At 42.5% G+C, this 13,271-nt stretch overlaps 2 protein-coding genes across 13 annotated transcripts in view; one reads left to right on the forward strand and one right to left on the reverse strand.

The window, feature by feature from the left end:
• Window positions 1–8,029, forward strand: part of WDSUB1 (WD repeat, sterile alpha motif and U-box domain containing 1) — a 32,209-nt gene extending 24,180 nt beyond the window's left edge. For 6 of the 8 annotated variants that reach the window (XM_040604347.1, XM_040604351.1, XM_040604345.1 and 3 more), the window contains 2 exons: window positions 4,193–4,333; window positions 7,586–8,029. In XM_040604347.1, coding sequence (XP_040460281.1) covers window positions 4,193–4,333; window positions 7,586–7,749 — 305 coding nt within the window. In that variant the 3' untranslated portion in view covers window positions 7,750–8,029. Of the gene's footprint in view, window positions 1–4,192; window positions 4,334–5,335; window positions 5,437–5,945; window positions 6,074–7,585 lie in introns of all 8 variants that reach the window. The other 2 variants (XR_005829385.1, XR_005829386.1) reach the window with 2 other exon arrangements.
• Window positions 8,030–8,215: 186 nt separating this feature from the next.
• Window positions 8,216–13,271, reverse strand: part of TANC1 (tetratricopeptide repeat, ankyrin repeat and coiled-coil containing 1) — a 95,465-nt gene continuing 90,409 nt past the window's right edge. For all 5 annotated transcript variants that reach the window (XM_040604342.1, XM_040604343.1, XM_040604340.1 and 2 more), the window contains 2 exons: window positions 11,655–11,755; window positions 8,216–10,774 (listed from right to left, as the gene is read on the reverse strand). In XM_040604342.1, the coding sequence (XP_040460276.1) occupies window positions 9,409–10,774; window positions 11,655–11,755 (1,467 nt within the window). In that variant the 3' untranslated portion in view covers window positions 8,216–9,408. The remainder of the gene's footprint in view (window positions 10,775–11,654; window positions 11,756–13,271) is intronic.

Genomic DNA, 13,271 nt, shown 5'->3' on the forward strand with positions numbered 1-13,271 from the left:
AAAAATACAGTGAGGTGGGTAATCCATCGAGATAGTCTTAGTTGCTTTCTAGAGTGGATAGAAGAGAACTGAATGAACATCTTCTGCAATCAGTTTAGCGGTAGTGGTGCTGCCACCGTGGTGAGATACAGTGAGAACATCATCTCCTGCACAGTAATAAAGGAGCTCTGTTTCTGAAACCTTGAACGAAAGGTGGAGGTCTGTGTGTATCACAAGGGCTTCAGAATGTCTTACCCAGGTTTTTCAGGGTTTATCATAATCTTGCCAAGGAGATTGTCCACAGTGAGGTTATTATTTAAGAAAGGACAGTTGGGAGTAAAATAAATTTTAGAATTTTATTGATCTTGTGTGAAGCAGAGCGCACCTCATTGTAAATGCTACGCATGTGTCTGCGGAGAGGAATGCCAGTGAACAATGTAACTGTAAAAATAAGTGATTTCCATTTTGGTACAGGCTCCTTACAGAAGCATCGCCTGAGTATTGAGGTGTTGCAAGTCTAAGACCTTATTGTTCATGAGACAGGAGCATATAACAATGAAGTGTAATTTGCAGGCACAGTGTACAAACACACCTTATTGTTGTTGATGCATTGTTTGAAGACAGCAAAGTTACTGTTGATGGGTTTTCACTTTATTGTCTTGAGCGCTTCTGGACTGAACAGGCTAAAATAAAACAAGGAAGCATGGCACAGCCATAGCTGTGTTTGTAGTTTTATTTTTAGATTAGGAGGACGTTACTCTTTTAAAAAACACAAGTTAGGCTTTCTTCAGTCATCCCTTTGTAAGCTATAAGACAGCAATACTTTTGGAAGCCACAGGACAGCAATACTATATGACAGGTGTAGGGTGTTGTGATAAAGAGATGTCAATGACCTTGTGTGACAAAAGCTAATGTGAAGGTTAAGGGAAATAAAATTAATTATACTTTTACAGGAATGGTATATCCTTATATTTAGCATGACTGGAAGGACACAGCAGTCAGCAAGAAAGCAGTCAGTCCCTGTAATGTTAGTGGTACTGAGGTTTTTTACTCTATAATTACTTTTTTTAATCCCTGCAAACAGATAGTCACTGCATGAATTGTGTGTTTTGTAACACATCAGGCATTTAGAGAAATTACTGTATTGGTGGCTTGGAATTAGTTCTTTAGAGTGTGCCACCTCCTTTTATTTTGCATCTTGCTATTTTGTGGCTTGTATTACTTAAAACAATGTTTATATCAATTTATATGTTTTAAGCTTTCAAAGTTATGTCAGTATTTTAAAAGCGCTTTTCTAAGATTAATATTAAAAAGCCATTCTAAGATTTGTTGATGAGCTTTTTCAGGGTTCCTCTGGCAGGGTAACATTTTTATCTTTTCTATTTTTTTTAATCTGGCATAGTTGGAAGCTGAACAGTCATCCTGGCATGGTAGTGTGGGAGAAAGACACAGCTAACAGGTGAATGGGTGTAATATTTACTGTGGCAGAATTTAGCTTCCTCAGGAGATTGTCAGATGATCTGGGGGAAAAAAGGGGAAGGTAATTTTGCACACATGCTATCATAGAACCATAGAATCATAGGCTGGTTTAGGTTGGAAGGGGCCTTAAAGACCATCTCATTCCCCCCTGCAGCCCCGGCTGCTCCCAGCCCCATCCAGCCTGGCCTGGAGCACTGCCAGGGATGGGGCACCCACAGCTGCTCTGGGCAAACCTGTCATAGTAAAAAGTTCTTCCCCATGTCCAATTGAAACTTAACTTCTTCCTGTTTAAATCCACTGCCCCTTGCCCTGTCACTGCAGGCCCCGGTAAAAGGTTTCTCCATCTTTCTTATGATCCTCCTTTATAAGTAGAAAGGCCCCGGTCAGGTCTCCCCCAAAGCCTTCTCCTCCCCAGGCTGAACAAGCCCAGCTCTCTCAGCCTGTCTCTACAGCAGAGGGGCTCCAGCTCTCTGAGCGTCTCCGTGGCCTCCTCTGGACCTGCTCCGACAGGTCCGTGTCTTCCTTGTACCGGGGACCCCAGAGCTGGATGTAGGGCTCCGGGGGAGCTGAGCAGAGGGGCAGAATCTCCTCCCTCAACCTGCTGGCCCTGATGCAGCAGCACCTGAAAAGAAAAAATTATTTTGATGCAGCCCAGAATATGGCTGCATTTCTGGGTTGCAGGCACATGCTGCTGGCTCATAGCTGCTTTTTCATCTACTCAGTATTCCCGTGTCCTCCTTTGCAGGGCTGATCTTACTTAGTCCATTCACTCCCCATTCTGTACTGGTACTGGGGATTGCCCTGACCCAGGTGCAGGGCCTTGCACATGTTCTTTTTGAACTTCACGAGCTGGTCCACTTCTCAAGCCTGTCAAGGTCCCTCTGGATGGCATCCCTTCCCTTGAACAAGTCAACTGCAGTGCTCAGCTTGGTGTCATCTGCAGACTTGCTGAGGGTATACTCAATGCCACTGCCTGTGTCACTGATGAAGATACTAAATAGTATTGGTTGAAGTACACACCGTTGAGGGGCACCACTCATTACTGGTTTCCATTTGGACATTGAGCCATTGACTGCAACTCTTTGGACAAGGCCGGCCAGCCAACTCCTTATCCTTCTAACAGTCCACCCATCAAAACCATCTCTAATTCAGAGACAAGGATTTTGTGTGGTACTTTGTTAAAGGCCTTGCAGAAGTCCAGGTAGATGACATCAGTAGTTCTCCGCTATCCACCAGCACAGTTGTAGAAGGCCTCCAGATTAGTCAGGCATGATTTGCCCTTTGTGAATCCATCTTGGCAGTCTCTGATCACCTCCCTGTTACCCATATGCCTTGACATAGCTTACATAAGGATCTGTTCCATGTTCTTACCAGTCACAGAGGTGAGGCCAACTAGTCGATAGTTCCCAGGGTCCTCCTTTTTACCATTTTGAAAAACGGGTCAAACTGTAATGAACGGAACCCATGTAACTGGCATGTGGTTTAATTCTTGGTGCTGCCTGCTTCCATTTTGTGAAGTGGCACTCCTTGTTACCGCTTACAGTGAAAGTCAATGTATATGTTAATGATGGCCTGAATTCAAGGAGTGGGAATGTGGTTCTGGATCTCCAGTAACAGAGTCACAAGACCTGACAAGGCCTGGATGCAAAGTCTCAGAACCTCTGTGTGAGTGTAATTGTATGTGTGTTGTGCAGACATGGCTTAGAGGTAGATGAAATACATGCTAGTAAGCTTATACTTGAGCAAATGGTTCTACTTCACGTGGTTTTTGTCCAATTCTGCAATGCAACGAGTGTGAGGAACAGGGCTCAGAACTTCTTAATGGAGTCTCCTGATCCTGCTGCAGTGTCAGTGAATTTTGCTGTCCTGCTTGGTGTAAGGTTCTGCTAGAAGACCAGTTGCTGCATATACTTGGGAGGTGAGGAGAGTGGACTTGATGGCGCACAGCTTAAGTCACACTGGAATCCAGACTACCAGGTGCCTAGGGGCAGTGCTGGACCACTGAGCTGTTGCACAGAGGGTTGGAAGTGGAGTAAATACCACATTCTTATCAACTTGTAATGTGTAATGCTACACCAACAGCAGAGTTCTTGTGTTAAGTGTGCTTAGCCTTTTTGGAATTAGACTTTTGGGGAGACTGAGCAACATCTGAATGCTTCCCTACTGATCTGTGACAAATTCAGCACTTTATGTCCATGATGGTTTCATAAATGTGACCCTGTGCTAAACCACAGGGCAGACCTGGTCCAAGGGTGATGAGTCCTCACTCAGGTGCTTCAGTGGCGGGTAGTCTTCTGTTTGGAGGTGATGATGGCAGTTGTGCACTCTTATACCTTCGTACTGTTATTTATGTATTCTGGTTTCAAGGGAGAAGTACTGCCATCTTCCACTATCTCGCTTTTATCTACAGGTACCTTTGCACACGCAGCAGTGTGTGATCGTCAGCGTCGCCTAGAATGCTGCTCTGCCAGGTGGCCATGTCTGGGTAGCTGCCTTGCACTTGCATTTGTTGTAGTTTGTTTTCATTACCCCACAAAGCTGTTGTTAGCCAGCAGGAGTGACCTGTAGTTGAGTCTGTTGTGGTGGCCAGGGGTGTCTGCACATTTTTCTGTGTTGGGTGGGGGTGGTGAGATGGAGCTGTGTCTCCTGTATCTCCTGTAACACAACTGCTAATTATTGTAAGACCTCTTTGCCCCGTATGTGTTGTCTGCCTCATGTATGAATAACTTTTCAGAGTCTCTAGGCCTGCGCAGTAAAGTCCTCCAGAAAATTGAAGAACTTAGGATGAAAATGATCTCTGCTTCTGTTGATATCCCTGATGAGTTCTTATGTCCTATAACAAGAGAGCTTATGAAGGACCCTGTCATCGCTGCAGGTATGTCTTTAAATGACATTGACTGAAATTCATCTCTGAAGGGTAAAGGTAGGTGTGGGAGCCCAGAAATGGGCATACCTCATTCTAAATGGCTGTGCCAACAGAATAGAACTATGGTAAATGTTTAATTTTCCAGATTACAACTTTGATACAGAGAAAAATACTGTTTCAAGGAATTCACTTGGTGTCATCTCTGCTGATGAGTCTGTGTAGATTTTTATTTTTAATGTTCCTTTGCTTATGTGCCTTTGTAAATATAATTACAAGCCTATTTACAGACTTGTCTTGTTAAGTGCAAAATGGAGTTGGGGGTGGGGAGGAACCAAAACCCAGGCTCATTACTACTCTTAGCACACCATGTGTGTGGCACTTAAAAGTTAGTACAGAATGCAATTCATTCAAATTCAGCAAGACCTTGGAACCGAGATATGCAAAGAGCAGAAGATGTTTCATGTAGTTAAAACATTTTATGAAGAACTAGTGTTTTGTACTTCTAATCTTGGGGGCAGAGAGGCAGGGCATGTGATGGTCAAAAGACCAGTGTATTTTTTTTTACGCTCTGTAAACAGTGACTACCTTCATACAGTTTTGAGGTATCGGGCCAGGTTTTCAAGAACTCAGATGTTCAAAATATGAAAACATTTGTTAACTCCTGGAGCGGTAAGTGCTGCACATAACAGTGCTTGAGCTTCTGAACAGTAGCAGTAGGAAAGACAGCCTTGCGTATCCTTTTTTTAAAATATAATTTTGAAATAAGGATACATAGTTTTAGAGCAGGATAGTTTTGTTGAAAGCTGAAAATTACCGCTAGTCACTATTCACATGTATTTTACAAAAACAAACAGGCATTTTTAAGAGAAGCTGTTCATTTTTTTAAATAAAATGTTCATGGTGTATGTGATCAGTTATAGTATTTACTATCTAATAAATATTGCCTGTGTGCCATTCAGTGTTCATGTATTGCACTGCTGTCGTGAACCATGGGATTTCTCTGCTTCTCAGAACACAGGGTGGGCACATCAGGGAGTTCCTGATAATCTGCTTTATTTCTGCAGAAGCTGATGAATAATAGCAGAAGTGTCAGCCTTTGCAACAGGAGAAAGGTTGGTTTGTGGCAAGACAGGTGAAGGAAAGTAGTTTTGTGTTTGGAAATGTCTATATTCACTAGCTAGCTTCTTTACTGCCCAGTTCCTGTAGTGTGATTTTGCAGCTTCAAATTGGAGGAATTTAAGTATTTCTGAGATTAGAAAGTAACTAAGCGAATTGAGCTGGCTAGTTTGTTTAGTTCGGTAAGCTAGGTAAGAGTTAAGTAAAACTTTCATGCCTCTGTGCTATGTAGAATTTAAGCAAAAATAGAAGGTGGGATGCCAAACTGTGCATTTCTTCTCTTTTAATCAAGAGACCAGCCTAACTATGATTTTTTTTTTCCCCACATTAAGTGGCTCATGTTCAGTAAAGGGGAAGGAAATGGAGCATAGCCCTGTGTTAGGGGCGTGGGGGCTACGGGTTTGTATCACAGAGCTGTTCCTGGGTGTTTGTGGCAAGAGTTGGCTTGGCCGGGGGGTCGGGAATGGGGGGAAGATGTGGTTTATTCCTCTGTTTCTGCTCGTAGAGTAACAGCTTGCTTTGGTACTGGCTGGAAGAGCTGAAGTCGTGACAGCAGACAGGTGTCGCGGGTGTTGTGTGTGCCAGCTTGGCTGCCCAGCTGGGTGCTTAGTGTTGCACAGGGGCAAGCTTCAGGTGTGCTCGCTGTTAGTGTTAGTCAGCTTTTACTTCACATTATGCATCATTCAAATGGCAAAAAAAGTCTTACTTAACAAGTGCAGAATGTATTTTGGTGCTTTATAGTCAGAGATAGAAGCATGAAAGTAGGCTAAACTGTTTATATTCCTGGTCAGCTTTCATTGTCTTCTTTTTTCTGTAAACGGTTCCTGAAGTGAAGATTATTTTTATAAAGTTACTCAAGATGCAGCTAAATGGAAATCTTTGTTTAAATTGTGATTAAGTTATATTAACCAAAGGCATGCAGTAACTTTAACCCCTAAATGCCATTTATGCATTTTTGATAAAGCACAGATTTTGGTTTTTGTCTTTAATTTTTGGATTTTTTGGCAGGGAGTTCTCACTTCCACTTTTTTTTTTTTTTTTTAACTAACTGACATACTGGGGTTTTTTTATTACAAACTTTGTTTCAGGCACAGTGATGTTTCAGTACCCTTTATCTTTCCTCTTCCATTGTCCTTAGCTAGCAAATACAAACCTTGTGATACATTTCTGTAAATATTGGGAGAATTATTACTCGTAAATGCTTGGTAGGGCTCAACAGTGTCTGGTATGGTGCCTTTAATTTCAAAGTAAACATAACGAACTGCAGTTGCGGGCAGGGATGAGCATGGGCTGATTTTCTTTACAGGACCCTTCCAGGACCCCAGCAAGCGGTGCTGTTGCAAGCGCTGACTGTCAGTGCAGTTTCGTGGCTCCTCACCTTGCTGTTTTAGTGGGTCTTGCCTAAACACCGCAGTTCCTTTTTACAGCTTTGTAATGAACTTGATCTGCACTGCACGTCATTTTTTAACCACCGGGAAGGACGCAGGAAGGCTGCCCTGGCCCTGTTCACTGCTCCCTTACCTTGGTCACAAGCTCTGGCACTGAGAGGGCTTAATGCCATGCTCCCATCAGGCACAGTCCTGCAGGCAGGCAGGGGCTGCTTCACCTGCTGCCCCTGCTGCCAGTCCAAGCCAACCGAAACTGCTACAGTGGCAACATCTCAGTGCACCAGTGCAGCCTTCTCTGGAGAGAGCTGCGTCTGTGTGTGCCTTGTGTTGCCGCCCTGCGCCTGCTGCCCTGCCTCTGCTCGCTGGGGGAGCGTCACTCACAGCTGCAAGAGCTTCTCATGCTCTGCTGCTTTATATGCTGATGCAGCTGTAGCTGATAAATTTGCAGTGCTTTCTAAAAACAGCTTGTAACAGGTAGTTCGCCGAGTACAGTATCATTTAAAAAGTTGAACCAAATTTTGATCTTACTGCTGCATAAAGTTTTACTAAATACTTTTAACTATGCAATTTGAAACAACTATGTATGAGCTCATGGTGCAGCTTTCAGAGACTGTTTAATTTTTCTGTCTCTCAGTTTTCCTGTTTGGAAAAGCCGATTCCCTTACATCCCTCTTAAATTGAAATAGCTAAACATCTGTACAGTGTAGCAGTGCCTGAGCATCTGTAACACAAGCTTTTGATGATGGTTTCTTTGTAGATGGCTACTCCTATGAAAAGGAAGCAATGGAAAACTGGATCAGCAATCAAAGACGATCTAGTCCCATGACAAATCTTCCTCTCTCCTCTCCTATGCTTACACCAAACAGGACACTAAAAATGGCTATCAGTCGCTGGCTGGAGACTCAGCAGAAATACAATTAAACCACCTAGTTTTGAAGTTGTTTGTTAGAATTAACTGAAATGAAATTGTATATAGCAAAAGGAAATAATTATCCGAGACAAATGGAAAGAAAAAAATGTTTTTCTGTTCTAATCTGTGGCTGTCATTTAAATGTTTGTTAGAAAGTAAATCTTCTCTATTAGCAGCTCCCAGAAAAACTTTTAAGTTATTGATAATTTTATTTTGCAGTGTTTCTATTTAAGAAATGGAAGTATTCAGATTCAGTTTCTCAAATAAAATTTTCTTAGAATTTTCACTACATTTATGAGTTTTGAGCCTTGATTTTGCAAAGGTAGTCTTTCAGAAGGTAAGAAATAGCACTGTATAATCCGTATTTTTTTCTAATTTAAAAACCAAAAATGTGTTCCCTATTACTGAACAGATAGTTGGCAAAGTTGGGAGAGAGTTTCTCCTGCAACCATCAGTGACTGCATCTCATCCCACAGGTATATTAATAATCTTTATTTTGTATGGGAAAAATACAGTAGCTGTGCAAAAATAGAACTACAGGACAAGACTAATATAGGACTTGTACAAAATACGAAAGAAACAGTAAACAATAAATAAGCTAAAGCATAATGATGCAAACAAGAATTTGTAAAAATGGGTACGGTTGTTTACAATGTACATAAAACACTGTATACAAAGAAGACGTGGAAAGTGACTATGTAAAGGTGACAACTCCAACGTAATTGCACTCATAGGCGTGTCACTGCATCTGTTTGTTCTGCCAGTATAAAACCTTTTCTCCAAAAAAACTTTAACAACTTCATCCTGTCATGCAGCTGCACATACACTTTTCCTCAGACTGCCATCTTTGCTCCATCAATTTCTTGGGTTTCCCATAAAAACACTAAACATTTAATTGCTGTACCTATATCACAAATAAAACAATAAATCATTTTGCTTTAAGATAGCACCCAAAGGTGATTAGATAAACTATATAAAGTGCGATTATTGTTAATATGCTGTAATATTGTGTTCCTCAGTGCAATAACCAATCTGGTCAAAGCCTTTCAATACACATGCAAATGTCACTGTTTATTTTACTTGATTTCTTCTAGTTACTAAAAATAGTTATATTTACATGTCAGGACATGGCCATTTATAGTTTACTCATACACAAATTATTTATGCTTCCTAAATGTACATCATGCAACCCAAATTAGATCCCACTAGAAAAGTGATAAAATATGATCTTTGAGTTAAAAAAACTGCATACATATACAGATCTGAGTATTACGCAGTAGATACCTTTCTTAACACTGTTTTGAGAAGCACTTAAGCATTATAGAGGCACAATTATCATGTAAGTAGTGAGATATAACTGAAAGCCAAGATTAAAGCCCTATGTAAAAGCTAATGGGAATTAATTGGAAGGATTTCTCTGCTCGAGGTCCTTGTTTGGTGCACTGGTGATCCTAATTGACTCTTTCTACATAAATCTACTACTCCAGTTACTGTAACTGTCCTGTAATGTTAGGAACAGTTTAAAGTGGTTGTAGCCCAGTAAGTACAGGCCAACCCTGACTGCTTACTCCAACTCACAAGTGACCAGCCGATCAGTATTTTGTATAGAAGTAATAACCTACGATGTTATGAGCCAAGTTTCACAAGCCTGTAAATATACAAAATAGTATTTATACATTTGATTCAATGAATGATCGCTTTGGTTTTGTAGATGTGACGTGGCTGAGGTGGCCCTCCTTACTGATGTGAGACTGCTGTTTTGATACAGCATCTGGGTATAAATGGGAAGCCTGTTTAGGTGACCTGTTGTCTTGACAGTGGGCAGATATTTGGCACTTAAGCTCCTCGTGCTCTTTAGCCTGCATACCATTCTGGCTGCTGTCTCCTGGGGCAGCACTGGTAGAGGCAACTTTAGTTTGGTAGTGTTTGACTGAGAGCTGCTCAAAACTTGAGGGCTGGATGCCCCCCAAAGCAACATTTGTTGATAATCCATCCGGTGCCTGAGAGTGCCAAGTGCGACTGGATTGAGTGCTCTGCTGCTGGAACCTGGCAGTCTTATCCATGATGCCCATAAATGGGGTATTGCGGGGTCTGTACTCGGCCCCAGCCCCCTGCACCTGATTAACGTTGCTCTCCTTGAGTCGAACATCGGGGCCGAGCCCCTTAATACTATCTGAAAAACTACTGGCTGAAGCTAAGCTGCTGGTCGAGCTGACAAGAATCATGCTGCTGGCCGGAGAACTAGAAGAGACACCACCAGTTGAAGGAGTTTGCTGCCTGGCTTCACTGAAATGCATTTGACTAGGGGCTGCTGACCTGTCAGCGGTTTTAGACTTATTTGCAAAAGAGTGCGAAGAGAGATTCTCATTGTGCTGTGAATGGGAACACTGGCTGGACGTGAACTTCTCACTGTACAGTTCAGAACCTGTGGAAGCACCTCCAGGTGACAGTGTGCTCGTCCCATCCAGATGCTGAATTTTAGAGTGCCGGACTGGCAAGGGACTTTGGGGAAGATGCTGAAAAGATGGTTGGGTCTTTGCATTACATTGGCCGCTTCCCGGTTTTGATCCAGGCTGGGTGGAGCTCAGGTGCTGATTGGTTTTTACAATCTGTGCCTGCTTTGTTGGCTGCATGATCAAGCCTGGCTCCCTCAGGTATTTATTGCCAGTTCTGCTTTGAGGGGACACAGATCTAGCTTTCTGCTGAACACCTTCCTGAAGGGTCCTGCTGTATGATGAAGCAGCTGAGGGACACTGCAGCCTTTGTGGAGGGGAAATGGATTCATCAGCATGCAGCAGTTCATCCTTCCTGTCCTGAAGGTTAAAATTCTCATTCGCACCTTGTATAATGCCCTCCTCCTCATTATCAGAGTTGTTTATTTGCTGTGGTAGGTGTGGAGACTGATGCTTCTGTTGCTGCGTTCTCTGAAGCTGTCTGCATTCCTCTTCTACTCGAGCCAGGAGACGCTTTATTTCTTGATTGCCGGGACACAGCTGCGTGGCTTCACGTAAGTCAGCAAGGGCAGCAAGTAGTTTTCTGTTTAGGAAGAAAAAAAGTATATGTTAGAGGAACCTTGGGGAAAGCTGAGTCTCAGCATTGCCTACTACTAATCCACCTCCACCACTTTCAAAGAAATACTCTGTCATCTCGTGCTGCAGGAGGTGACAATATAAGAATTTGATCTTTTCCAATCCAGGAAATTCTTTCCTACAGGGCAAGCGCAGACCCAGCCCTAAATCCTTTCCCTCGTATCGTAACAGCATTTTCAGGAAGGCAGCAGAACTCTGCTGGTAACGCTAGGAACTGGTGCTTTGTCTCATAAGCTCTTCACTGTTACCTTCAGAGCAGGTAAATTGCTGAAAAGTGCTTCATGGCCATTTACTCTTCTGCTCAGAAAAAACGCCGTGAATTGAAATGGCACTTCTCCCTATGCTTCAACTATACCACTCTAGTTTGATTATTTTTCCAGCTTGAAGAGATGGTTCCTCCTCTCTCCCCTTGGTTTTTATCCTGTACTGCTAATGATTCAACATTTCCTGTCCTATGAAAGCACCCAGTAATAAATAATAAACAAACATGGTAATAAATAACACAGTGCTGGGGTTTGCTGGCACGCTGCTGACAACATTCTACTGAGTCACACGGAGTAGCAATCCCATTCACTCCTACACTTAACATAATCCTCCTTCGTATCAATTGGTTACTTTCTGGATTGCCTAATAATTACCTAAATGAGTATTCAGTACTGCTTTCTGGGTTTGGTTGGCTTTAACCAATACAGAGAGCTAATACAGATGGGAAGTGCACAAGGAAAATTACTTTTTCTTTGCAAATTCCAAATACAGCTAGAGGAAAAAGTTATTGGAAGTGTTAGAAGTTAAAAAGATCTGTGCAGATGCACAGAATCCTGCAGTACCTGCTGTTCCTCTTGGCTCTTGCTCTAGCATAATAGGCTTCATAAGACTTGGGTTTCAGGTCCAGCGCCTTGGTAGCAAACTCTTCAGCCATACCAAAGTCCTAACAGTTTAAACAGATGTACTCGTTATACATTGACAATAAAGAAAGCTGCATGCTCTTTATTCCTGGTAATCCTTTGAAAGTGCAGATTGCTTTGTGGTATAGAAAGTCAACTTTTATCAGCTAGCAAGACCAGGTATTTTCTGAAAGACTGAGATCAGATGTCATCTTGCCAACCCTGTCTCACATCTCTGAGGGAAACTGACTCCAAGGCAGCGTAAAAACAATGTTAATACAGATAAGATACGTTTCTCTTCAACCCAAAGATGTAAATATGCTAGAAGAGACTGGGTGTTTAACAGGATAAATGACCACCTCAAATAGCAAAGCTTTAGAATGTGTTCTGGACAAAGGCCTGTTAAAGGCCTAGGAATTTAGAGAAAAACATGAAAAATCAGGAAACGGGTTGGACTAGTCCAGAGCTTTCTTTGATAAGGTACGTGAAATTTTTATAGAAGAATTCCACTAAACATAATTCATTTTGTCTTTATTTAACAAGAACACAGAGTAAGAGTTTCGTAAATTGTTGGTTAAACCAAAGACTGGAACTAACAAAGCCAGAATGAAATGAAGGCAAAGACTGTTAGGGGAAGATGAAGGCAGAAGCAAGTCTTAATTTTTATAACAGCTGTGCACAGCACAGGGTGTTCATGATAATGAATTGTATCAGCATGATGAGGAGGTTGGAAAGTACTGACACTGAAATAAAAAAAAAACCATCATGCAAGAGCAGAGTAATGTGGTGAACTTGAGCCTTAAATGTAAGGTGACACACTTCAGGATTAGCAAACTGCAAATGAGAGTTTATCAGTGGGATATGATAAGAAACGTGCACACACACTCTCTCTGTTTGGTCACAGCCACTTTCTGCTGTTTGATGCAACTGAAAAAGGCAGTCTCATCCAGACAGGCATCAGGAGAGGCAGTTCTAGCACAGAAAGGAAAGAATGAGTAGTGCTGTGCAAAGCAGCGGCTTTGTGAAGCGTCTCTGTGAAGTCCTGGACACCTATGTTTAGAAACTGTTCAAACTGGAGCTGATGCCAAGAACAACTTGGATGACTAAGGAACTAAGAAGTTACTGTTTGAAAAGAAGGAACAGTGTAAGGTATATTCAAAAAATTCAGAAGTTTTTGCTGTGATGGTCATTCAGGTTTTCACTAGTGTCCTGCTTTCAGCTGGGATGGAATTAATTATCCTCTGAGGAACTAGCATGGTGCCGTGTTTTGGCTTTGATGTGAGACTTTTCAGTTCCTCAGGCCTTGCTAGTGAGAAGGCTGGAGGGGCACAAGGAATTGGGAGGGGGCACAGCCAGGGCAGCTGACCCGAACTAGCCAAAGAGGCGTTCCATCCTGTGGGACGCCGTGCCTGGTACATACCCCTCAGGGGTTGGCTGGAGGGGCAGGTCGTTGCTTGGGGGCTGGCTGGGCATCCGTCGCCAGATGGTGAGCACTTGCATTGTGCACCACGTGGCCTTTCTTCCTCTCCCTCTGGATTATATTCTCTCCCTTCCCCTTTT

This window comes from Falco naumanni, chromosome 8, assembly GCF_017639655.2.
Source record: "Falco naumanni isolate bFalNau1 chromosome 8, bFalNau1.pat, whole genome shotgun sequence".
Classification (NCBI taxonomy): domain Eukaryota; kingdom Metazoa; phylum Chordata; class Aves; order Falconiformes; family Falconidae; genus Falco; species Falco naumanni.